Raw genomic sequence first — 26304 nt, 5'->3', positions numbered from 1 at the left:
GAAAATTACCTTAAATGTATGAAAAAATTAATTTATTGAAAGCTGTGTGCCAAATGCTGTTTTAAGCACTTTCCAAATGCTGTATTATCTCATTTAATTCTCCTTGTAACTGTTAGGGTGGGAATTCTCTTTATTCCCGTTTTACTTGAGGAACAGAAGCAGAGGGATTTAGCAAATTGTCCACGTGGTAAATGAAAACTGGACAGTGGTCAACAACAGAGAAGGAGACCAAGAATCTACAGGGCCGGGGTCTCAGAGGCTGGTTGCCCACACTGCAGTCCTGGAAGCCACAGCTGCTCCCATGAGAAACAGACACGCCCTATGGTTTCATCCAGAGCCTTGCAAGCCTCAGAGCCTTGCTGCCAAGCCTGCCCCTTTCACAGCTCTCATGTACCTTGAGTTGCTTGGCCCATGCCAACTGAGCTCCAGTGGGTCAGCAGGAGGGCACACGATTCAGCACGGGTCTCAGGGTAAACCATAGAGGGGCAGGCAGACGCTGCAGAGCCTGGAAATCGCTCTTTGCGAGTAGTGGTGTGCGGGAGGAGTTTGGATAGGGGTGAGAAGACAGATCCCTTTGCTTTGTACTTTGAAAACTCATATCCTAGCACAAATCAAAGCTAAGTTCCTTGGGGGAACTGGACAGCACTCCTTAACAGGACAGACTCCTACAACCTAGACACAACCTCTGCATGATGGTGTAGGCAGTTAGGTCTTTTAGGATTCCGCCCTGCAAGAGACCAAGAGGGAAGGCAGGTAATTAACACTGCGGATGGCGTCCTGGGTTATACATTGGGATGTGAAGTGCTCTAGCACTGGTCCTGCCCTTTACTCAGCACTTTAATCCTGACCTTGGCAGGCAAAATGAAGGGGCTAAGGTGTACATAACCTACAAGACTCTAAGGGCCTGACTTACTTGTGTCTTATCCTTAACAGTTTCCAGAAAAGTCAAACCTTTGCATGCCTGAGCTGGCTAGTGGGTGTGTGTGAATGAGTTCTTAGCAGGAGGCCCCTCACTTGCTTACTGTCTTATCCTGGGGAAGATTTTATGGACTAAACTGTATACCCCCAAATTCTTAAGTTGGAGCCCTTCCACCACTACCTCAGAATGTAACTAACTGTATCTGGGGACACTGCCTTTAAAGAGGTAATTAAGTTAAAATGAGGCCATTAGGATAGATCCTAATCCAACCTGACTCGTATTATAAGAAACGGAGGACAGACAGAGGGACACCAGGGACTGCAGGGCACAGAGAAAAGGCCAAGGAGAGAGGCATCAGAAGAAACCAACCCTGCTGACACCCTGATCTTGGATTTCCAGCCTCCAGAACTGTGAGAAAATTAATTTCTGTTGTTGAAGCCTCCCAGATCACAGTATTTTGGTATATAGCAGTCCTAGCAAACTAATACTACAGAGGGTTACATCCACTTTATACTTTAACCACTGCCTACCATGATTCAGAATGGTAAGTGAATAAAAAACTCAAAAGGCTCTTTGGTTAATACTTTTAATTACATGATTATAATTATACAATTTCCACTATTCAACATTTCATATAAAACCAGTTACAATACACAAATGTGACAATATGTATCAAACTATATAGATATGCAAAGTTTACATGCCATTATGAAGCTTTATCTTAAAAATACCTTCAGGAAAATAGACATTCATTCAACCAGTTCTCTCAGCTTTACAAAATATGATTAGAAATATACATTTTAATTTAAAAAAATCAAGACAATGATTGATCCAATACTGATTAATCAGTTACATTTTAAAAGTTTTAATAATCTATACATGAGTGCAGGTTAGATAAAAGTCTGCAAATCATTAATATAAAACTGCAGTAATATAATCAGATGAATACATCTGCTGACAGTTAATTCTACTGGGCAATTAAGGAGGTAATTTCCTACACAGATTAGGTGAACTGTCCAGTCAATTAAACACATCTGTAGTATTTCCACTTAGTAACATGGAGAATACTCAGATTTAGGAGAAAAGGAAGAGCAGCAGCTAGCCTCACAAGGACAGTTTCGGTGGGAAAGAACTATGAAAGAATTAAAATATGTTTTTAAAGTTGTTTGTGATGAGCACTGCTTTCCAAAATGCAATAATCACTTTAAAAACTGTATGAAGAGAAGCAGCTCAGCCGCTTTCTGACAAACATCAAAGGAACGCAAGGCCCACTGGTCAAGCAAGGGAAGGGCTCCCGGAGCTCTTGGCATGACGCGGCCCAGAACACCCGATGGTCCAAACGGTTCACCCAAGGGGAGACACATCGCCTCATGAGAACACTTGGGGACTCCTTCAGTCTTGTCGGGGCCCAAGAGGTAGAAATCACCCCTGTGAGAGGCGGAGGAGGGCAGGGAAGGAAGTGGGTGGGGGACAGGCTAAGAGGATCGAGTTCACAACAGAAAAATTCTGGAGACTAGAAGAGCGGCGGGCAGCTTAGATGCAGCTACATCTTGACAAGTAAGGCTGCTTGTTTTAGTGAGGCACTGCTCAGGATCCATCCCTCTTCACTGACAGGTTAGAGGGATTTCTAGTTTTTCTGTAGCATTACATAATGGAAGTCTGTCTATATGTCTAGGTACCCAGTTTGGCAGACACCCTTCTTTTGGACTGTCCCTAACTCTTGATGGTTTGAGTCCCCAGAAAGCTTCAAGGGCACCTAAAAATATTCATTTCTAATTTTAATTCCAATGAAAACTGTCTTGGTGTACTTTCAAAGTTATTTAAGGCTCTGAAGTTAAAGAAATCTCTCCATCTGACATGCCCTGTTTCATATTCCATAGCAACAAGATCTTCTATAACAAATTAAAAATGAGAATCTGAGAAGATTCTTGGGTATGTTAAAGTTTCAGTTGGGGGCCGGGGGAAGAGTCTACTTTTATTCACAGCAGGAAGAACTTTCCATCAATCAGATCCAGAGACTTCCTAGATTCTAGATGTCCCCAGTACATTTAACACTGTGCTATACAATCCATCTGAAGCACTATCCCAAATTGTGTGTTCCAAGGAATGCTTCTTTAACAAATGACTAGTTTGCTATGACTAATTTCAGTGAGCCTGTCAAATACAAGGATTTTTAGAAAGAACCACAGTGACAGCAATTCTAGCTGGAAACTTGAGCAGCCACACAAAAAGGCAATTTGTAAAACAAAAAGTACATTGACGCCCAAGAGACACCAAATGGCTTATTCACTGTGAGGGTGACGGCACATTTACTTGTTCTGACCAGCAAGAACGGTTCAGATGGAAGTTTGATTTTCACAACTACCGGGATTATTTATGTAGAAGATGGCCTTTAAAAGTATAAAGGGAAGAAGAGTTGCCCTGAGAATTCAGTGTTTAATGCCTGGGCACAGCTTGAATATTCAGTATCATCTCCCAGACCAACACAGCAAACAGAAGGTTTCTCCTCCCACTCAAAGCTTAATGAAGAGCTGTCTTCCCTCAGGTAAGTAGGTCTTTGTATTTATGAACTTCCAGGGATAGAAAAGTACTGTTTTTCTGAGGTCTAGTCCTGATGTTTAAAAGCTGGCATGGCCCTCATGGTGCCCAATGAGGACGAGCTGCTTGTTTGGCCAAAACAATGGCATCTTCCATCTCCCCTCAAAACTAGGCAACCTTACAATTTACTCCAAGAGAGTAAATACCAAAATAGATCCACCGTCTTCTAATTACTTTCTGCATTAACAGACTTTAATCTGTTTATTCCAACCATTCCTTATTCTTCATATTTGTATTAAAAAGGCAGCTTTTTAAAAATGGAATTGCCTACTGACCTGATTCATTCATCTTATAACGTGAAGGCATTTCGCCTTTTAATATTGTATCATCTCCCCATTCTCCAAACTAGGACAGGCAAACACTGGTTAACAGTAACTAAACCATCCACTTCTTATGGAAGTAACCAAGATGATTACAAATATTTTTTTCTTTTGGGTCCCATTTTTTTTTTTTTTAGCAGCAAATAAATTCTATTTTGTGATTGTTTTACATTACAGACTCTGCTGTGTTTCTGTGGGGTTGAGGGGAGAAGGCACTCTGCAAAGAGTTATTAGTTGTATTCCCTAACCAAAGGCAACAGTGAGTTTCTTATTTACAAACAACTGAAATCCAGATATGAATAACTGTCACTGAAACCAAAGGGTGTGTGAATGGCCTTAGGTCATGCACGTAACAAAAAAAATCCACAATACTACAGAGAAAGACCCCAACAAAGTAACTTTTTTAAAAAGTCACCATTATTTGGGATCACTGTTTCCAGGGGAAACACCAACAGTGTGGGGTTTTTTCCTGCATGGAAGGAAATATGATTTTAATTTGTATGACTGGGCAACCAAATAGTGGGCAGCCTTGGTATTCTTCAGTCTCGAAATGACAAAGGAATGACTTACAACCATCTTCCAACTCTGAAGCCAGTTTCTCCTCCTGAGTCTTCTAAAGCTACTATTAACATTCTCTTGAAAGCTTTAGGTTACCAAAGTACCGCAACATGCAACAGTCTTTAAATGTGGTTTTCACAGATTCTTGTTAATAAAGCACTCTTTGGTGGAAGACAAGCAGCTTGGGTACTTAACAGAGTTAACATTACAACAGTATTACAAATACTAAAGTGAAGATGATTAAACCAAATAGTATCAAATTACAGAAAGTACCATTTCAGTAATGCTTGTTTTATCTTTATAAATTTTGACACAGGGTGAACAGCAAATAAATAAGTAAAAAACCTCCATCAGACCCTCAATTCTTCTGAAGGCCAGCAGCTAAAATGATTGCCATCACAGGGACACACGTGCACCACACAGACTAGTCAGCTCTCCTGATAACAGAGGGCTTTGATATTTACACCTGAGACTAATTTACAACAGCTTTTTTGTTAAAGACATTTCTATAGAAGGAGAGTTGGGCCCTCTTCAAGTCATTCACTTGTACCCAAACTCATGTAGTTATTTAAGTTCCAGTGGACATTTTCTTCATTGAATGAACTTCTTAGGTGGAAAGCAGCTAAGGCTTTTGCAATTCTGTTTTGTTTCCAAATAAATCGTGCTAAAGTCCTGTTGTAGTTTTCTGTTCCTAGAGTCTTCCTTCAGTTCTGGTCACAGGTTTTTACTTAACGCAAGACTGTTTTAGTCCTTGAAATGGAGGGACTACAGGGGAAAAAAGAAAGGATTTTACCATGAAGGCTTTTAAGTGTCCCATATGTAGTTATCAAAGACAAGGAAGGCAACATAATAAAAATATTGACATGCTGAAAAGTGTACACTTTGTATAATTCTTTAATGACAGATACTTTGGAAAAAAGACAGTACAATATCAACCGTAAAGTAAAGACAAACAGGAGAGAAGAGGCAGAGCAGAAAAAGGTTCAGTTCTGCAAAAAATTAAAAAACAATAAAAAAAACAATAAAAAAAGAAGGGAGGGCAAAAGCAGCCGAGCAATGAGAGTACCATAATGCCATTAAGGGCATTTGTTGCAAAGCATTCCTTTTCCTTCTTTCCCTCTGAGGAATCAGGCTGTGGGAAAAGTGGAAAGAACGAAAAGATAAAGAAGTGTTACTTGATTATTTCCAAAGCCAGAAGTCGGTCACAGAAAAAGCTGGGGCACAGCAAGCAGTTTCCAGTTTAGCAGAGCGCAGCAGGCACCCCGCATCTGCTCCCACCTTGCTCCGCACCGCTGCACAGCTGCAAGGGGACAGCCGCCGACCCTTTTCTGTTCGTGAATAATTGACCTACATTGATCTTCACCCTACCTCCTTTCTTTCCTTCCCCAACTGATCACTTTAACTTTCAACTAAATAGCAACTTTCAGAGAACAACTAAAGCAAAAGAAAAGAGAGAAACCAATTCCAATCTGGAGGTGAGCCTCACTTGGATGATGATAATGGTGCTCTATCAGAGCAGCTCAGCTGAATCAAACATTTAGTTTTCCGAGCCCCCAATAGAGTACTGAGTATAAAGGTCCAGGTTAGTTGGTGGAGCCAAGAGGGAAAATATCTGAAATTTCAAAGGGAGATTAATATTTTAAAAGAACAGAGGTAACCAGCATAAAAGAGTATTTAGGTACAACATTCTGGGGCTTCTACAGTGATATAGTTTTTAAACATAATGGCAATGACAAAGAATTAAAGCCCGGAGGTGATGGAACAGACACTGAGATCTGAGACTCTAAGGAACAAGAAGCAGTGACAGGTATGATGATGGCAAACGTCACAAATGAGAAGACTTAAAAAGCCAAAGTCCTAAATGTAGTTACGCCAACTGAAGGGCTTGTGAAGAGACTCATGGTTTCAGAGGCTGAAGAAAGAGCCTGAGCATTTATCTTCCTCCAAACTATGAATAATTAGGTACAAAATACCCCAAAGCAATGAACATTGGTTTGGTTTGGCAGGTGGAGCAGAAAGTGATGGTTCCCAATGATGCAACTTGGAATAAAAAAGGCACTTACACATGACAGTTTTCTTAGGAAACAAATGAAGTTATAATTTTTTAAAAAAAGAAACAAAAGACTGCCCCAAAGAAACAGCATAAGCTTACAGAAACATGCACTCAATGGGTGAGCAGTGTAAAGACATGAACCGAATTGAATGACATCAAATGAGGTGGCTACAGGTTCTCAATCGGAGGCTCGATGATGAAATGTTCGAGACTCATTCTCAGGGAGCTCTTCAGAGTTGATACAACAACACTGAAAAATGGGCCAATTCTATTTAGCTGGTTCTTCAGTGGATTAATGATTAAAACAGAAACATTAAAATGGGTTTCTAGCTCTAACAGGAAGTGGGAGGTGTAGAAGCCCATTAATTTACTTCTCTGCACTTAAGGAAGGGGATGAGGACGGTGCTACACAGACCCCTCTCAGCACCCCATCCGCCACCAGACACTCCAGTGTTTCCGTGCCTGAACTGCCACAGCTGCGCCAGAGCAGAGCTTGTCACCCACAATTTAAGCTTAGATGTGGCTAATGTTCAATGGATACATGGGAGAATAATCAATCACCTGCCATGAGAGAAACATGGTGGCAATTCTTCCCAACAACAAATACTTTATGCCAACACTCCTATTTTTTCAGTCTCCAAATAACTGCTCTTTTAACATGTTTGTGGAAAAGTTCTTCAAAGATGTAAAGCCTCTCAGTAAACTGTCAAAAATCAAAAGAGACAAATCAATGGAAAGTGAATTTTGGTGAGGTCTTCATCCTGGAAAGCCTCGAAGAGTAGAATAGAACATGGAAATGAAAGGTCAAGTTCTGTGGCATAATAGAGATGATGATGATGACGTGCAAACAACATCAACCTGCAAGAGAGAAGGCCTCACAAATGGGAATGACAGCAGACTGGCAACCCTGGCTCCTGGCAAGTGTTTATGAATGTACATGGAAATGGTGTAAAAATGGTGTACTATTTTGTGTGTGCGTGTGTGTGTGTGTATTGCTGTTCAAAGAAAAGATTTCTATTCAATACTTTAAAATTACTCAACAGTCTTAGTTCATATTGTTTTGTCCTGAATCAGATTATGTACAATTGTGTTAATTCTCTCACTACCCTCCAACCAAAAACGAATACTATCCCATAGGACAAAAACTTCAGGCTACACCTTGGGTGCTGAGTCCCATTATTTCCTAGAAGCAGGAAATGGGACCTGTGCATAACATATTTGCCTTTCTCTTGTGAGCTGTATGTGATCACAGTTAAGGTGATGTCAATACAGGCCAAAGCCCAGAAAGAGGTAAAGGAGACCCGGCATGGAGGGTGTGGTTAAAAGCACTGTGAAACCCAATTAACTCTCGTTGTTTTACTTCTTTGCCCCTCCAAATCTCTGAAAGTCCATTTCAGAATTTAGAAGAAGTCTTTTTAGTTTTCAGCACTATCCCGAATGCCTGAAAACTGCTTTCTTTGGGCCATTTCAATATTTGGTCAAGCTATTCAGTCTGAACTCTACTTTAGAGCCCTCAAAGCAACAAGTCCAGGGACCTCAGGCAGATGCTCACTGCAATCAGGAACCACCTCTGCTGAGAAGCACAAGCTTAGATCACTAGACAAGACCTAGATGGAAAAACTGCCATAGGGCCACACCCTAAGAGGAACGGGGTGTGACCGGGCAAGTGCAGTCCCGGCTCCAGGACTCTAGCCAACTCCTCTGAAACCTGCAGAGCGCCATCCAGAAAAGCAGAATTAAATGTGCAAAACACACTCGGATGTGATAGAAGTCTGAAAAGAATATGTCCATTCAAAACATGTCTAATTATCATCAACAGCAGGCCCTTTATTTGAATTTTTAATAATTTAATTTACATAAAAGTGTCAAAGTTAAAAAACCTCGCATTTCCCCTCATTTATTGTAGAAAAGTTAGAAAAAAAGAAAATGATAAAAAAAAGAAAAAAAATCCCCAAATGTCCTACCAACCAGAAGAACTGTTAGTGTTATGGCATATTTTTCCTTTATCTTACTTCTCTACATATATATTGGGTTGGCCAAAAAGTTCTTTTGGGTTTTTGGGTAAGATGTTACAGAAAAACCCGAACGAACTTTTTGGCCAACCCAATAGAAATGTCCTCATCTATAAATATTTAAGCTTATAAATATTTACACATCTATACTCTTTTACACATATATATATAAAGTATATTTTACATTTACAAAATTAGAGCAATACTTCATAATTTTTATGTGTAGCCCTTTTCACTTATTGCTCCATGAGCAATTAACCCAGGTCATTAACTTTCCTTTGAAAACGTGACTCTCGATTCATTTGGCAGAATTCATCAATCATTTCCTATTTCTTACTACTATAAATAACATTCTGATATTATGTTATAATGTATCTAAATCTGACTTTTTGTCAGTATTTCTCTAATATTCTTCTCAGTGAATTAGAGTAAAAAGAGTATGAATATTTGATACCTTTCTAATAAAAAGTTTTAAACCCTAAAATCATGAGTCAGTGCCCAATTCTCAAATACTTGTATTGAGGCACTATCATGTTCTCAGGCAAGTAAAAGATGATTGTAGTAAAACTGTACAAAAGAATCAGCAAAGAAGGAGAGTGGCAGAATGGAACAATTCCTTACAAAAGCAAAATACACAGAGCCCTCTAGATTGTCAGTGAGTCCCCCACGACACAGGCTGCCGTGGGACTGCACCGGAGACTACCTTAGCACTGAAGGTCAACGCAGGCCCAAAGCCTCAAAGATCTGAGGGCAGGGAAGTCAAAAAGAAGCAAGGAAAACTGTGAAGGACGTTTTAAAGTCTGGTTCAGATTACCTTCAGGTTGCTTGTGGTGTTTATAAGACAACACTGTGCCCTGAGCACGGTACTGTCATGCTCAGGACCACATGGGTTGCCAGCTCAAGGCAAAGATACACAAACACTAAAAAGGTGCCTGCCTGCCTATCCCTCCTGAGATGATGGGGAGTGGGCAATCTGCTCTCCCCTAAAAGGGGATCTGTTTTTGGAATATGTTAAAAATGAAATGTCTCAGTTCATGATAAACAACCAAAAACAATGGTGAGTAATGGATTTGGTCACAGAACATGTCCATTTTTTTGTGAAAGCCTCTATTAATGAAGGAAGTGAAAGATGCTGGGCCAGAAAGTGAAAAAGCTAGCGCCCTTGGGTATATATAGACTGTGGACAAGAGGATAGTCACTAGGTAAAGAAGGATCCCAAACTCAAGAGAGTTCTCATTTTTCCACCATCACACTTATTTGCAACTAATTCTCCAACAATTATGCTGGATCTGATACACAGACAGAAAGATTTCCTCCAAGTCCTGACAGAGAGCTTTGGAAGTTCTTAATTTAAGAACTTAGAAGTACAGCATTCTCAACTTTCCCATATTATGACCCAGAGACCACATTTCCAGTGTTGAGAATCACCTCTGTAAAAAAAACAAAACAAAACCCCAAATTAAAATGGTCCAGATTGTCTTAGATGATGAACAAGTCAAACATTTTTGATTAATTTCCTGCCACAGGGACTCTGCTTTCTCCTGTCTTCATTTCTACCTCCAGAAGATTAAACTGGAAAACCAATGCTTAGAACATTTCAGAAGAGTAGGATTCTTTTCTCACCTTTTAAAACTGCTTTTTCTTGAAGCAGATCTGGTGGTTCTTTTAGTAATGCCTGCACTGCCAGAAATGTTAGGTTCAGATGTTTTACAGCTCTGAACACTGGACTGAAGAATTACTCTGAAAACAGTTGAAAAAAGATAACATTATATTCACTGAAGCAATGTGCAAATACTTGACAGAGGAAGGCACTTTTGCACTTTAGTGCAAATTATTTTCTTGAGAATGGAAAGGATTTTCCATAAACACATTTGCCAAAAAAAAAATTTGAAACACACTTTTACATCAAGGTCTTTTGAAATAAAGCATCTCATTTCCCTATGAAGGTTTACACAAAGATAACCAAAGAACTTTGCTTTTGGAAAATGAAATGACCTGGCATGTCAAGCAATTCCCACACCAAAGAAATCAATCAGTAAGACAAATTTTTGTGCCCCAAAGTAAAAATAAATTCTCAGAATTCTAGTCATGAAAACAAGAAATCATTTAAAAGCCCCAAATTCTAAAGACTATGAATATAAATATATATACAGTATTCACTCTTCAGAGCTGGAAGTACAAGCAATAGACATCAAATCAACAGTAATTTTTTATAACATTTCAAATTTTATAAGTATGTTCAAACAGAATTTTTTGGGCTGGCTTACAACCACTTACAAAGTCACCCAGTGCCATTAAAGTGAAGCTGTTTAAATTTTGTGAAACTTGATTTAATTAAACTCTAGACATCTCAAGGAACTGAGACCTATGGGAGTAGACTGCCCAGGAGGCAAATTCATGAATCAGAAAGAACACCCTCAGATAAAGCCCACACAGAATACCTGTTCAAAAGTAGAGGGTGTTTTAAAATTCCTCACTGAATTGTCAGAGGGACAACAGCAGAAAACACCAAAAAATTTTACAAGCAATTCTTTTCTTCAAGAGATAATGACTAAAACACTGAACTGCATACATACACATTTACATATACTCAACTTTTATTTATCTTTGAGAGAAAATACTTTAAAAAGCTTTCTACTCTCATATCCAAACATAAAGGTGAGATAGCCTACAACAACTTATGAGAACCCAGCTCATGCGTAAAAAGAAACCATTACAACGAACTAGCAGTCAGTCCTACCTCCTATGCCTGTGTTAACACCACATTAGTTAATAACCAAAGCCAGGTCCTTAAAATGTAGTAAATTCTTATAATCTTAATATTACTCAAACCATAGGATATTCAACATTTAGTAAAATACTAACTTCTCATCACTAAAAAAACAATGGGTTGTACTGCACCAGAGCAGAAGTCTGGAGGTCAGTGGTTTTCGAGCCATTTGGGGGAGAGGAGTAGAAGGCTGAGGGAGGGGAACTCCTAGCCTAGCTGTTTCTCTTTATCCAAGAACCATTTCTGAAAGCCTTATGAATCAGGCCTTCAATCTCACTGAGGGAAACTGATCCTGGGTAAATGAGCCAATGCTTGATTCAGGATTTCTGATAAAGTTTTATCATCCTAAATGTTGACTGTTTTAACAAAACAGAAAATGTATATGCAGACATAATTATATTATCTAAGAGGGTACCAACTGCCCTGGCATATAAATTCTATCCTTGAAAACAAGGATTTATTTTTAAATTCTTTCTGATTTTATAAAGTGAAGAGGAAATATTTAGTTGTCTCTGTTAAGAATGTGAATCTAGAATTTTTCATTAAAAAAACAAACTGCAGTGCTTCCATTGCTATTTCTAAGGCCCAGGCCCAGGGCTTGATGCTGCCACTACTGTCCCAAGGCCTCTCACCCACTCAGTGAGGTTCATGAGTTTTATCTCCATTTTTTACAAATGGAGAAAATGAGACTCCTGTTGGCTTTTTTTTTGAAATACAACATCTACTTTTCAAATAATTTGAGGCCACTTACGGTCAAAAGTATCAACTATCACACTGTAAAATAATTAATATGAGGAAAAAAACAAGAGCCAATACATTGCCTGCTTAGGAAATTTACCTCCTGATTTCTTAAGTTAGCTATTATGTTTAAACACTATTCAAAACAAGAAATTACTGCTAAATCATATTTTAGGCTGATAGGAAACATCCTTTTAAAAGTACTTATTTCTCTATAAAATTAGTGTAAACAATTCATGTGAAGTAATATACTATTTTTTTTTAAACATCTTTATTGGAGTATAATTACTTTACAATGTTGTGTTAGTTTCTGCTTTATAACAAAGTGAATCAGTTATACATATACATATGTTCCCATATCTCTTCCCTCTTGCATCTCCCTCCCTCCCACCCTCCCTATCCCACCCCTCTAAGTGGTCACAAAGCACCGAGCTGATCTCCCTGTGCTATGCGGCTGCTTCCCACTAGCTATCTATTTTACGTTTGGTAGTGTATATATGTCCATGCCACTCTCTCACCCTGTCACATCTTACCCCTCCCCCTCCCCATAGCCTCAAGTCCATTCTCTAGTAGGTCTGTGTCTTTATTCCTGTCTTGCCACTAGGTTCTTCATGACCTTTGTTTTTTTTCCCTTAGATTCCATATATATGTGTTAGCATACTGTATTTGTTTTTCTCTTTCTGACTTACTTCACTCTGTATGACAGACTCTAACTCCATCCACCTCACTACAAATACCTCCATTTCATTTCTTTTTATGGCTGAGTAATATTCCATTGTATATATGTGCCACATATTCTTTATCCATTCATCCGATGATGGACACTTAGGTTGCTTCCATGTCCTGGCTATTGTAAATAGAGCTGCAATGAACATTTTGGTACATGACTCTTTTTGAATTATGGTTTTCTCAGGGTATATGCCCAGTAGTGGGATTGCTGGGTCGTATGGTAGTTCTATTTGTAGTTTTTTAAGGAACCTCCATACTGTTCTCCATAGTGGCTGTATCAATTTACATTCCCACCAACAGTGCAACAGGGTTCCCTTTTCTCCACACCCTCTCCAGCATTTATTGTTTCTAGATTTTTTGATGATGGCCATTCTGACCCATGTGAGATGATATCTCATTGTAGTTTTGATTTGCATTTCTCTAATGATTAATGATGTTGAGCATTCTTTCAGGTGTCTGTTGGCAATCTGTATATCTTCTTTGGAGAAACGTCTATTTAGGTCTTCTGCCCATTTTTGGATTGGGTTGTTTGTTTTTTTGTTATTGAGCTGCATGAGCTGCCTGTCAATCTTAGAGATTAATCCTTTGTTAGTTGCTTCATTTGCAAATATTTTCTCCCATTCTGAGAGTTGTCTTTTGGTCTTGTTTATGGTTTCCTTTGCTGTGCAAAAGCTTTTACGTTTCATTAGGTCCCATTTGTTTGTGTTTTTATTTCCATTTCTCTAGGAGGTGGGTCAAAAAGGATCTTGCTGTGATTTATGTCATAGAGTGTTCTGCCTATGTTTTCCTCTAAGAGTTTGATAGTGTCTGGCCTTACACTTAGGTCTTTAATCTATTTTGAGTTTATTTTTGTGTATGGTGTCAGGGAGTGTTCTAATTTCATACTTTTACATGTATCTGTACAGTTTTCCCAGCACCACTTATTGAAGAGGCTGTCTTTTCTCCACTGTATATGCTTGCCTCCTTTATCAAAGATAAGGTGACCATATGTGCGTGAGTTTATCTCTGGGCTTTCTATCCTGTTCCATTGATCTATGTTTCTGTTTTTGTGCCAGTACCAAACTGTCTTGATTACTGTAGCTTTGTAATATAGTCTGAAGTCAGGGAGCCTGATTCCTCCAGCTCCATTTTTCGTTCTCAAGATTGCTTTGGCTATTCGGGGTCTTTTGTGTTTCCATACAAATTGTGAAATTTTTTGTTCTAGTTCTGTGAAAAATGCCAGTGGTAGTTTGATAGGGATTGCATTGAATCTGTAGATTGCTTTGGGTAGTAATATACTATTAATAGCTAATAATTTATGTGCAGTTTTGAAAATGAGTGCATGACAGAAATTTGAAATGCATTAATCTCATCAGTAAAGATTCAGGTCACCAGTTATTTGCATTAAAAACAGAGCAGTTATTACATCTGTAGGTTATGCATCAATAAAGTGGGAAGGAAACACAGCAACTACACTTAGATATTACCTGAGATATCCTACAAGTTAACACCCTAAGGTGGGTTAAGCTAGCAAACGTGTGAAGTATTCACTCTGCCACAGGGATGTGGGAACTCACTACCCCCCACCTTGCACACTAGGCCAATCACATGGCTCTGCAGGACAACATTCAGCAAATGTCATTTCTCCTTTCCATCTTTTCCTGATAGAACTCTCAGTCCTACCTTCTATCTCTTGCCCATACTAGAGTACGTTTTCTTCTCTGCAGTATCTTTTGAGGCCCAATATTTTCCGATTTTGGATACAAAGATATCTGCAACTTGAGGCAAAGCAAAAAATTGAAAAGCCAGGTCTCTCACCTATCAAGTCACAAAGTACTTTGAAAATAAATGTTCATTCCAAGAAGAGAATCCATCAGCTCAACCATGCACTATTTACACTGGTTGTCCACCACTGATACAAAAAGAGCCTGCAAAATGATGGGCCTGAGGCCCTGCAACCTGCAGAGATGCCTTTCCCACTGTCTAAAAGGTCTGAAGGAGCATGTGAAGTGCTGTTATAAGGAAGCTCTCCCGGCATGCCAGGAAACAACCTATCAGGCGATGCTACATCATCAGCCAATAGAGGTGAATGTCAACAACAGTGCCCATGAGTAGTCACCTCAAAGGATAATTATAAGGATTATATCTGTTTACATTATTGTTATTGTTGAAAGCTTTTGTTTCTGTAAATTCCAAATTAATCAGGGTAGGCTAAAGTGAATACTCTGCTTTGGGCTAGAAATACAATGGCAAATGTCAGTAATAACAAAAAACATTATGTCTTACATAGAATATTAAAAAGAAAAGAGCCTGATAGAGACCATTTTTTAAACTTACCCTGCAAAAAATAATACAACCATGAAATGCCTAAACATTAGTAGCAATGACTCCACCTGCTTGAAATTGCCACTCGGAATAGTTTGAGAAGAATAAATCTATGCAGTGTGTGATGGCCCTGAGTCCAAATGTGTGAAATCTAGGCTCAATAAGAGAAGTAAAGGAACAAAACACCTGAAGGGATAATCCGTATCAGAAACATAGTATATGTGCCTATGTAATAAGCTTGTATTAATAAGATTTTTTTAAAATGTCATATATAGGTTCATGTTAAGCAGCTTTTCCTTAATTTTGAAAAGAATGGCATCTGCTAGTTTTTAAAATCTTTTCTAGCCATTTGAAAACATTCAACAAACCACAAAGTACTAGAGTTGGTTGCAATGGAATTTTACTTTGGAGGAGATCCTAGAAGGCACTTTTGTATTCCTTTATAACTCCCAAGTCCAAGTTGGAACAAGACAAGAAATTCTTAAAATTTGAGCTAAAGAAAAAGTTTCAGAGAAAAAAAGAATGCAGCCTAGACATAAGAGGGTAATGGTGAACCACAGTCTCACAGGATACACCCTCCTTTCTGTGCTCTTGGTCTTAACATGATGTTCCCGGAAAGCTTCTTGCCACATTCTTCTGCAGAAAAGGAGTCTCTTCACTGTGAAGGTATTCATTTAATGACGAAAGATATCAAGAGAATACAAATTCTGCCTCTATTAACCTAATAAAAGCATTCTAGTTACTTTTGGGAAAGGAGGAAAGTGGGAAGGAAAAAGGAGCACAGTGCCTGTCATGTGAAAACACAAACATAAACAAGGGACTCCAGTTTTCTCTGCTTTCCTACCTTCATTCAACACCAAGTGTTGAAAACTATACTTAACTGTATTCCCTAAAGGGGAGGAAGTGAAACGAGGTAGAGGAGAAAATTCTGCATACTCAAGACAGAAGATTTATTAGGGAAGCAGGTGCCTGCTGAGAGAGCACCGTGTACAATGGCAGAATCAGAGGTGAAAAAGGATGCAATGCTCACTAGACCTCATGGCTACAAAATAAAGTCTTTACTAACAGCAGAAAACCAGTGGGAAAATTCTTTTTGCTAGATTGGAAAGGATATATTAACGATATTTACTCTAGAAAACCAGAGGAAAGTTGTACAGACAACTGACTGAAAGAAAACCACCCCAATTACCCCAAACTAACTATACATTTTTGATAAGAAAAAGAAACTACGTCATTGTCATCATAAATTGCTATTTCAAAAAATCTGTTAAGAGTAAGCACATCTTAAACGAAGCGTGTTACTTTTAATATCCCTGGTATGAAAGTAACAGAGAAGACTTCCTTCCCTGCCACCAACCCATGAAGTGCAATGATTCAGAATAAGAACCTTTGAAAAAAGGCAAATCAACAAAGCTAGAAGAGCTGATAGTGAGAAAAACATGCATCATGAGAAACACACTGGACACCAGAGGTGAGCACTAGTAGAGAAGTGGAATGGGACACTTACACAGCAGCTATCTGTCAAGGGTCCTGATGGCTACTGTGTTCTTAAACCATCGAGACAGAATAGCAGGATGGGGAGAATGTAGTCACAAACAATCCACCAGATGACAACACTACACAGTGCAGAGGTCAGCACAGCTAGGGAACATCTGGAAAGGGGCGAAGGGGAAAGAACAGATGTTCAAATTGGGAAGCCAAAATAAATAAAATAATAAATAAATAAAGCCACGTGTGAATTTTAGATACCCTGCGATGCAAAGGAGCAGGAAACAGGGATCAAATTTTGCCATTTTATGTTGGAAAAAAATGCTGTCTTCAGTTTTAAACAGATTTGATATTTGGTAAAGAAAGATTAGACCCAATCTCTAGTTGGATAACTACCCCATGTTAATTTAATTGCATGATACTGAAATTAGAGTCGTAGCTATGCGATTGAAATTCTTCAAAAAGCACAATATGCACACACAAAACCAAATCACAGAGAAAAAGGAGGCAAAACCAACCAGACAAACAAACAAAAAAAGCCCTGAACTGACACAGGCTTGTGTCTGCTTTATAGATTTTCATTTGTTCCTCTAGTAAAGCTCATGGCATGAGAATTATTTTTCAATGATGAAACATACCCACTTACACTGTACTGTTTAGGTCGTTTTAAGGGATTTTCAAGGCTAACTATATCTGTATTTTTACCTGTTCCCATAGGATGCACTTCCACTCTTCATGCATCATTTCCTTCGCCCCTAACAAACCTAGCAGAAATCATCAGCACAATGCAGAAAGATAGGCAGCATGGATGAAGTTACAAAATCTACCCAATCTGTTTTAGCACAGACAATAATATACTTGCCATTATCCTGAAGATCACTTCAAGATCATGGTGCTACATAATTTCCTGTCTTCATGGTAGTCAGGATCAGACAAGCTCTCTGACAAAATTACCAATTTTACAATTTCTAACACTTAATTCTCCCCAAATATTGACTGTAAAACAGAAACCAATGACTGGATTACTTTATGTACTATAACTTTCTTTTAAGAATCACCAGTACTCATATATTTTTAATTAACTTTCCCTCTTACATTTTCATTTGGCTAAGTACCAACAGTGAAGCAAAATAACATGTCCACACTGACAGATGGGTCAAAATCAGGAGGCAGGAATTGAATTTAGATTTTTCAACCCAAGCTGCTGCTGCAAACTCTCTCTCTCAGGGGACTTTTAAATATTTCTAAAATAACAACAAACACTTGGGAAGGAAAGGAAATCTCCAGTTAACCTCCTCTTCTAGGGCCAAAAGAGCTACAAATAGAGCAAAAATGAGATGACTGTAACAGCAAAGAGGGTCTGAAAAAGCAGGAAGGGATAAGGAAGGAGAAGGAAGGAAAATCTGCTGTGACTAATCTTAAATCTCCCAGAGTGTTTACGCATAATTAAGAGCTTAGAATTTTAGCATTTTGCTTTTCCTTTAAAAGTGTGACCTAAAATCTTGTTAATTGTGTGTATGGGAAGAGGGTGGTTTGGGGACTATTCTATTTTTTGGGGGATTACAATTACAATTAAAGGGAATCCTGAGCTAGCCTTTTTTTTTAACTTTTACCAAGTAAAAGGTTGTTTTAGGGAATTTCCTGGCAGTCCCAGTGGTTAGGAATACACTTTCACTGCTGAGGACCCAGGTTCGACCCCTGATAGGGGAACTAAGATCTCACAAGTCGCAAGGCGTGGCCAAAAAAAAAAAGATTGTTTTAACACATGCCAAGAATGCCAAGAGTGCTTCAGAGCAAAGGGCCAGTGTTCTTTACTCCTTTTAGGGTAAGGTGGGGTGTAAACAGATAACTAAGCAAATGGATAGCACAGAGGCTGGTCTTTCCTCCACTGGTCTTTGCTAGTTACTATCATTCAGCCATCCATCAACTACCACCCCAGGGAACCTCACATACCAAGATAAATGTCATAGCATCTACTGTCATCTTTGGTTTCCAACAATATTTCTAATTTTAGTCTACATTTATTGTTTTCTTTTATGTTTCCACAAATCCATGAGCTATGGAAGAGACTTTTATAGTCTCATTTTTCTAGAAAGGAGCATCAAATGATTTGAACTCTTATAAAACATATTCACAAGATAGCAGACTCAGAGTAACTACAGAAAATTTCCTATAAGCCCTATCGAACTCAAGAACCTTTGACTAAGCAGAATTCCCATCCCTGACTCCCAACTTGACTTTTGAACAGAAGGCAACAAGCTATTGAGAAATAAACTGATGCTGCAGATTCTTAAAAACAGAACAAAAAACCTGGACATGACTAAAAGCAACCCCCCAAATCATCCGTTTTCTAGGGCTTGTGATTCCAAGTGTGGTCCCTGGACCAGCAGCATCTTTAACACCTGGAAGCTTGCCAGAAATGCAGAATCAGATGGCACCCCAGACCCACTGATCATTATCTGCATTTTAACAAGCTTCCCAGGAGACTCAAATGCACACTGAAGTTTGAGAAGCACTGCTCTAGGGCACTAGCTATTTCCTCCTGTCTAAAATTGGCTTCAGAATGATTATTTGGAGGGACTATACTATTTCTAAATAAAAAGAACCATTAAGGGCTTCCCTGACGGCGCAGTGGTTAAGAACCCACTTGCCAATGCAGGGGACACGGGTTTGAGCCCTGGTCCAGGAAGATCCCACATGCCGTGGAGCAACTATGCCCGCGTGCCACAACTACTGAGCCCGTGTGCCACAACTACTGAAGCCCGTGCACCGCAATGAAGAGTAGCCCCCGCTTGCCGCAACTAGAGAAAGCCCGCGTGCAGCAATGAAGACCTAACATGGCCAAAGATAAAATAAATTAAAAATAAACTAATTTAAAAAATAGTAACTAAAAAAAAAAAAGAACCATTAAGACCTTAAATGAAGACTTATAATGAAATTAAAAACAAAATGGCATTTGGAATTAAATAAATTATTTAAAGCATTCTAGTTGATTGAATGCACAACTAAACAGCAAAGAGAATGCTTAATTAATGCCTATAATCAATACTGATGCCTTTCATTCACATGGCACTTTATTTTGGAAAACTCGTTCCTTTTCTTTGGGTCTTTTAAGAATCTCCCAAGGCAGTGGCCCATGATGACACATCCCTTAAGTGTAATTCTACTTTGGATTTTAAGATTATGAGAAGATACCAGTGAAGAACTACTTTTAATTAAAAAGGCCTGTTCTGGGCTTCCCTGGTGGCGCAGTGGTTGAGAATCTGCCTGCTAATGCAGGGGACACGGGTTCGAGCCCTGGTCTGGGAAGATCCCGCATGCCGCGGAGCGGCTGGGCCCGTGAGCCACGGCTGCTGAGCCTGCGCGTCTGGAGCCTGTGCCCCGCGGCGGGAGGGGCCGCGATAGTGAAAGGCCCGCGCACCGCGATGAAGAGCGGTCCCCGCACCGCGGTGAGGAGTGGCCCCCACTTGCCGTAGCCGGAGAAGGCCCTCGCACGAACCGAAGACCCAACACAGCCAAATAAATAAATAAATAAATAAATAAATAAAGTAGCTATAAAATTTAAAAAAAAAAAAAAAAAAAAAAGGCCTGTTCTTCTCTGCCATAACCATTTACTATGTCATAGTTCCTTGCCATATTACAGGATGCTTACTGAATACTAAGATGACCTATCTCCATCACCAAAAAAGGGGGGTGGTGTGAAATTTGGCACCCACCCCACAATGAAAGGTACTAGAAGGAAGGAATCCATTGGTATAGGTGGGAGCATCTACTAGAGAATACCCTAGAAAAAAAAGTACAATGGTCAAGTTTTTGATTCTACATATCTTTCTAACAATCCTGGACGTTCCATGAGATTGAATCCCGACTAACACTTACAGAAGCAAGTATAAGTGGACACACACACAACCCAATAACTATAAAACTTCCTATCTCCATACTAAACCTTCTTCTGTAACTTGAAAAATTCCTCCAACAAAAAATTAATACAAAAATATAGTTTAATCAATTCACTGTTGACTTAAAATAATATAATGACATTAAGCCACCATGTCACTACTAATTAAAGTTTACCATATCAAAACAGATTATGTGTAATACGGTAGTAAATTTAAAGAAATTCACAATTTTAATAACTCTGGACAAATCCACAGTTATTCTACAGTTTATATCTGCTGTCGCTCTCTTGAGGATGTAACATGTTTATGAGAAATGGAATACTGTGTGTCATATCAGTAAACAAAGGATGTCACAGTCATCAGTGATTACAGCCACAAGCCAACAATGAGCTGGTGAGCCCTAAGGGAACTCAGGAAGGAAAGAATACCTGCCATCTAGCAGCCATCAGACTGCAGCCACTCCTACTCCCCATGGTGAGCCCTGAGGAAACTCAGCATAGATACTGGCCCCAGATAGCTGAGGAGCATATCAAAGGAATTATTTCAGTGAGCCCAGACTCTTGCATCTTCCCATACATAGAAAAGCGCTAAATTCCTTAACTTGAGATATCTATTTTCTCTTATTAACAGTAATCTTTTGACATTCAGACTACCTTTGCTGCAAAACTCCTATATATCCTGGCTCCCTCCTCACCTCCTTGGAGCAGTTCTCTCAGGGTTACTTGAGATGCTGCCTCCCGGGCTTCTTCAAGTCCTAAAAATTTCCGCCAAATGAAACATAACTCTCAACTTTTAGGCTGTGAATATTTTTTTAGTCGACAGTTATTATCCATGGAGAAAAATCACTCCGAATAGTGCTTTCCTGTCTATACGAGCTAGCGAGGTTGCAACAGAAGACAGAGATAAACAAAGGATAGCCAAGAGCTTCTTAGGCAACACCCTTAGATTTTAAATAAAGTAGATATTCATTTCAAAGTGGCATAATGGGCATGCAACCATGGAGAAAATGTACAGGAAAAAATGCTCATGAAGGACCTTATACACAAATTAAATAACTACAACCACACGAAGGAAATCAGACTCACGTGAGGGGAACAGCGTTTGTTTTTGATTGTCTTCTGCTTTTCAGGGCCCGAAGTCTATCACCTTGTGTCACTACATTGATTTCGTCGTCATCACTGTACTGTGTAAGTAGAAAAACACTGAGCTAATGATTTAAGCTGTACTTATTAATGCAGCGAAGCATAGCATCTACATTTACCCATATAGATCATACATAGACACATATAAATATACTTCAACATTCTGATGAACTCTAAAATATTTTGCTGCTTTCAAAATAAAGGTACCAGACACATTTCGAGACAACCAAAAGTTGACTTTCATAGACAAAGAACCCAATAGCACTCTTGTTATAAAACATTTTAACAGTGAAGAGGCATAATGGGTTTTCAGTATTGAAAACACTCTCTTTTAAATTTCACAATCTACTTACCACCACTTAATATAGTACTGCTACCCCCTAAACTCTTGGTTCTTTAAAGTTCCCCATCTGAGAACAATTGGTTCCCTAAATCAGCTACCATGAAATAGGAAAAAAATGGGGGAAAGGGGTGTCACGAGGTCCATCTAAAGAGTGTACTTCACATACCTCTTTTTATCACCAGTGCCTTGTGAGTAAACAAAAAATAAACTTTAGTTTTATGGACACATAACCTCATTTTAACTATTTTGACTAAAAAGTTCCTAGAGAGGGCTATAAGTATAAAAAATGTGTGATGATAATCCCTCAAAATGTGCTTTATTATTTTTATCTACAATTTTCTCCATGCCCTAAAAAGTTCTCAACAGCACTTAAAGCAATGACAACAGTGTGATGGGGGTGGTTCGATTACCAGTTCATGTTCTTGCTTGTCTTGATTCTCGACCCCATTGATTGAAATGTCATCAACAGCCAAGAGGAGTTTTGAGACAGCTGCTCTGTGTTTTCCATTCTCCTGACCCTTTAACTTTTGACGAAAATAGTCACCTTCCATCCAGAGGCTTGCCTGTTTCCTACAGTATTTAAGTAACAATATCAAAATACAGCCTTCCAGAAAGATACATACAAACAACTTTCTCCTACTAGACTATCTGCTGTTACTGGAGCCTAAGGAAAATTCTACTTCCCATCACTTTCCAGACCCATGCGTTCCTGAGGAATTACAAAAGCTCTCCATCCACTTACATCATCAAAAATTGTTGCTGAGGTCCAATCACTGAGCCAGGTCTGCAGATTCTGACCCAAGCAATGGCCTCGGTTGCTGTCATCCTGTAATGCTTCATGATGTAGCAGGCTATCAAAGTGCCTGTTCGTCCAAGGCCAGCTAGGAAAATAAACAAACCAATGAGACCTGGTGTCATGTGCTCCAGAATTTCGTTGGGCAGGTAGAATTTTTTAAAAAAGCTTCCCATGATTCTGCTCCCCTCAACAGTGGTTCACATGTTTTGATGCACAGTACAATCAACTGGAGAGTTTTTTTGTTTGTTTGTTTTTATTATTCTTTCTTTATTTTAGGCTACATTGGGTCTTTGTTGCTGTGTGCGGTCTTTCTCTAGTTGTGGTGAGCGGGGGCTACTCTTCGTTGCAGTGCACGGGCTTCTCACTGCAGGGGCTTCTCTTGTTGCAGAGCATGGGCTCTAGGCGCCAGGGCTTCAGGAGTTGTGGCTCGCAGGCTCTGGAGCGCAGGCTCAGTAATTGTGGCACACGGGCTTAGTTGCTCCACAGCATGTGGGGTCATCCCGGATGAGGGCTTGAACCCGTGTCCCCTGCATTGGCAGGCGGATTCTTAACCACTGTGCCACCAGGGAAGCCCAACCGGAGAGTTTTAATTGGTATGTGATGCAGCCTGGACACAGAGATTCCTAAAATCCCTCACTTGATTCTATGTTTAGCCAAGATTGAAAATCACTTTCTAAGCGATGATTCTCAGTAAGTGCAGAGTTTTATACTCTGGGTTTTCAGTTAATGGAACCACCATCTTTCCAAAAATACAGGCTTAAAATCTTGTACTTTCTCCCTCATCCAACTGTTTTTTCTACTCTACTTTTATACCTATTTGCACGTGGACTTTTTTTCCCACTCTATTCCTGTTGTCCTCCTTTACTCTCGTCTAGACTAGTATCATTACCTCCTGTGATGGTTAATTTTATGTGTCAACCTGGCAGGTGTATTTGGATGAAATTGGTAGACTTTGAGTAAGCCAACTGTCCTCCGTAATGTGTGTGGGCCTCATCCAATCAGCTGAAAGTCTGAACAGAACAAAAATACTTGCCTCCCAAAGTTAGAGGGAATTTTCTACCAGACAGCCTTTGGACTTGAACTGCACCATTGGCTCTCCTGGGTCTCCAGCCTGCCAGTTCACACTGCAGGTTTTATGCTCACCAGCCTATATAGTCACATAAGCCAATTCCTTATAATAAATCTCCTTCTCTCTATATATACATCCTACTAGTTCTGTTTCTCTGGAAAACTCCCACTAATACAGATTTTGTGAAGTGGCATGCTACTGAAACATTATGTAAAAATGTGGAAGTGACTTTGGCATTGGAATTCTAAAGGCTGGGAGAGTTTTAAGGCACATGTTAGAAAAAACCTAGATAAACACACCATTGTAAAGCAATTTTACTCCAATGAAGATGTTAAATTAAAAAAAAAAAAAAAAGAAAGAAAAAACCTAGATTGCCTTGAAGGGGCTGTTAGTAGCAGGAATACAGACATTAATGGTGATTCCAACGGACTCACATGGAAACTGGAAGAAAGGCAATCCTCGTTAAGAAGTGGCAAAAAAACCTGGCTGAATTATGTTCTAGTGCTTTGTGGAAGGTAAAACTTATGAGTGACAACCTTGGATAATTAGCAAAGGAGATTTAAATTCATAAGTGAAGTGTTAAAGGTGCAGCTTGGTTTCTCCTGACTGATGTGAGAGGAGAGAGAGGAATTGAAGAAGTAATTGTTAAGCAAAAAGGAACGAGAAACTAAACATTTAGAAAATTCTAGGCCTATTCATTTTGAAAAAAGTGAGAAAGTGTGTTCTGGATACCAAGGGTATGATTGAAAAATCAGTTCCATAAAGATATTACCCATGGATTTAATCAGCCATCTCATCAGAAGCTAAAAATACTGATGGGATTACACTGGAAGACTGCCAGTTTGGACTAAAGGGGACAGAAACAGGATGAAATAAAGGAAGGCTTTTACGTTTCAGGGATCCTATAGGACTGGACAACAGAGGTAACTGGTTGCAAACATGGCTTATCCTTCAAAAGAAGGTCAGTATGACCCTGAGGGTGATGCAGAGATAAGCTTCCACTGCAGGGGGCACAGGTTCAATCCCTGATCAGGGATCCTTGCATGCCATGTGGTGAACAACAACAACAAAAGACAGTTTTTTTTGTTTTTTTTTCCCCAAAGATAGTAGTCATCTTTTCTTTTTAAAATTTATTCATTTATTTATTTATTTTTGGCTGTGTTGGGTCTTCGTTTCTGTGCGAGGGCTTTCTCTAGTTGCGGCAAGCGGGGGCCACTCTTCATCGCGGTGCGCGGGCCTCTCACTGTCGCAGCCTCTCTTGTTGCGGAGCACAGGCTCCAGACGTGCAGGCTCAATAGTTGTGGCTCACGGGCCCAGTTGCTCCGCGGCATGTGGGATCTTCCCAGACCAGGGCTAGAACCCGTGTCCCCTGCATTGGCAGGCAGATTCTCAACCACTGTACCACCAGGGAAGCCCGACAGTTGTTTTAATGTCTTTGTCTAGTAAGTCCACCATCTGGTCTTTCTTTGGGACAGTTTCTGTTGATTCATTTTATTCCTTTGAATGAGCTATCCTTTCCTGTTTCTTTGTATATCTTGAGATTTTTTGGTGAAAACTGGACATTTGAATCTTATAATGTGTGAACTCTCGAGATTAGATTTCTGATATTCCCCAGGTTTGCTGTTTAGTTTTTCTTTTCCCCAGTGTTGGATTTTTCTTAACAAAAATGTATCCCTTGCCTTCTTAGTTAACTAACAAAAGGAGAAAAGTTAAATAAATCCTAGGATATTCATACAATGTGTTATTACACATTCATTCAATAAATATTTATTAAGTGCCAAGCACTGTTCTAGCTGCTGAAAGCCTAGCAACTTGTCAGAATATAAAGTCCAAAAGATAAGCTCTTGGAGTCTGCTCTGCTTACTGACATATGCCAGAACCTACCAAAGTAGGCACTGAATAGATATTTGATGAATAAATGAATGTGATAAGCCTTTGTAGTATTACCCATGAATACAACTTAATTTACTATACTTTCCATATGAAATTAGGGTTTTAAAAGCATTCTTTATATGTACAGCCTTTTTATGACAATCATACCTCAATAAAGTGGTTTTAAGAAAAAAAAGTAAATCACAAAAGGAAAAAAAAGCACTCTATAAAAAACAAAGGCATCTTCATGTGTCCTTGCATATAATCTAAACGAGTATGGTGTGTTTCTACACATATATACATTCATGTCCCCCATTTTTTAACCAACACTAGAAACATACCTTTACAGTGTACTGCAATGGCACCCTCTGCATTTTCACAAATATCCAGAAATTCTTTAACAATGGCATCAGTAGGGGTGCTGCCATCCGCAAAGAAAAGATCATAGTGATCGAAACCAGCGTTCGTAAAGCGTTTGGCATCATACATCCTTTTATTCAGACGAATAATGGTAGTAACGTTGTGATTCTTAAAATACGGAATATAAGCCTCAGGAGAATGCTGGTGGTAACCTACATAAAGAAATTCACCAGATGCTGTAAAATGCAGAAAGAAAACAATGGATAACAATTTCACTTGCAACTGGGTGGAAACGGTATCTGGACTGGGGATTGAATACCAGTTTGATTATAAC

General features: G+C 39.3%; 1 protein-coding gene across 9 annotated transcripts in view; it reads right to left on the bottom strand.

The window, feature by feature from the left end:
- Nucleotides 1-1488: 1488 nt before the first annotated feature.
- The window catches only part of CDC14B (cell division cycle 14B), a 101713-nt gene continuing 76897 nt past the window's right edge, over nt 1489-26304 (bottom strand). For 3 of the 9 annotated variants that reach the window (XM_057549041.1, XM_007176983.2, XM_057549043.1), the window contains exons 9-14: nt 25952-26182; nt 22616-22754; nt 22284-22443; nt 21474-21571; nt 10084-10200; nt 5171-5527 (exon numbers count right to left, since the gene is read on the bottom strand). In XM_057549041.1, the coding sequence (XP_057405024.1) occupies nt 5395-5527; nt 10084-10200; nt 21474-21571; nt 22284-22443; nt 22616-22754; nt 25952-26182 (878 nt within the window). In that variant the 3' untranslated portion in view covers nt 5171-5394. The other 6 variants (XM_057549044.1, XM_007176985.2, XM_057549042.1 and 3 more) reach the window with 4 other exon arrangements.

The sequence above is a fragment of the Balaenoptera acutorostrata genome, chromosome 6 (genome assembly GCF_949987535.1).
Source record: "Balaenoptera acutorostrata chromosome 6, mBalAcu1.1, whole genome shotgun sequence".
Lineage (NCBI taxonomy): Eukaryota > Metazoa > Chordata > Mammalia > Artiodactyla > Balaenopteridae > Balaenoptera > Balaenoptera acutorostrata.
The sequence above is the reverse complement of the archived record's forward strand: the minus strand, read 5'-3'. Positions and strand labels throughout refer to the sequence as shown.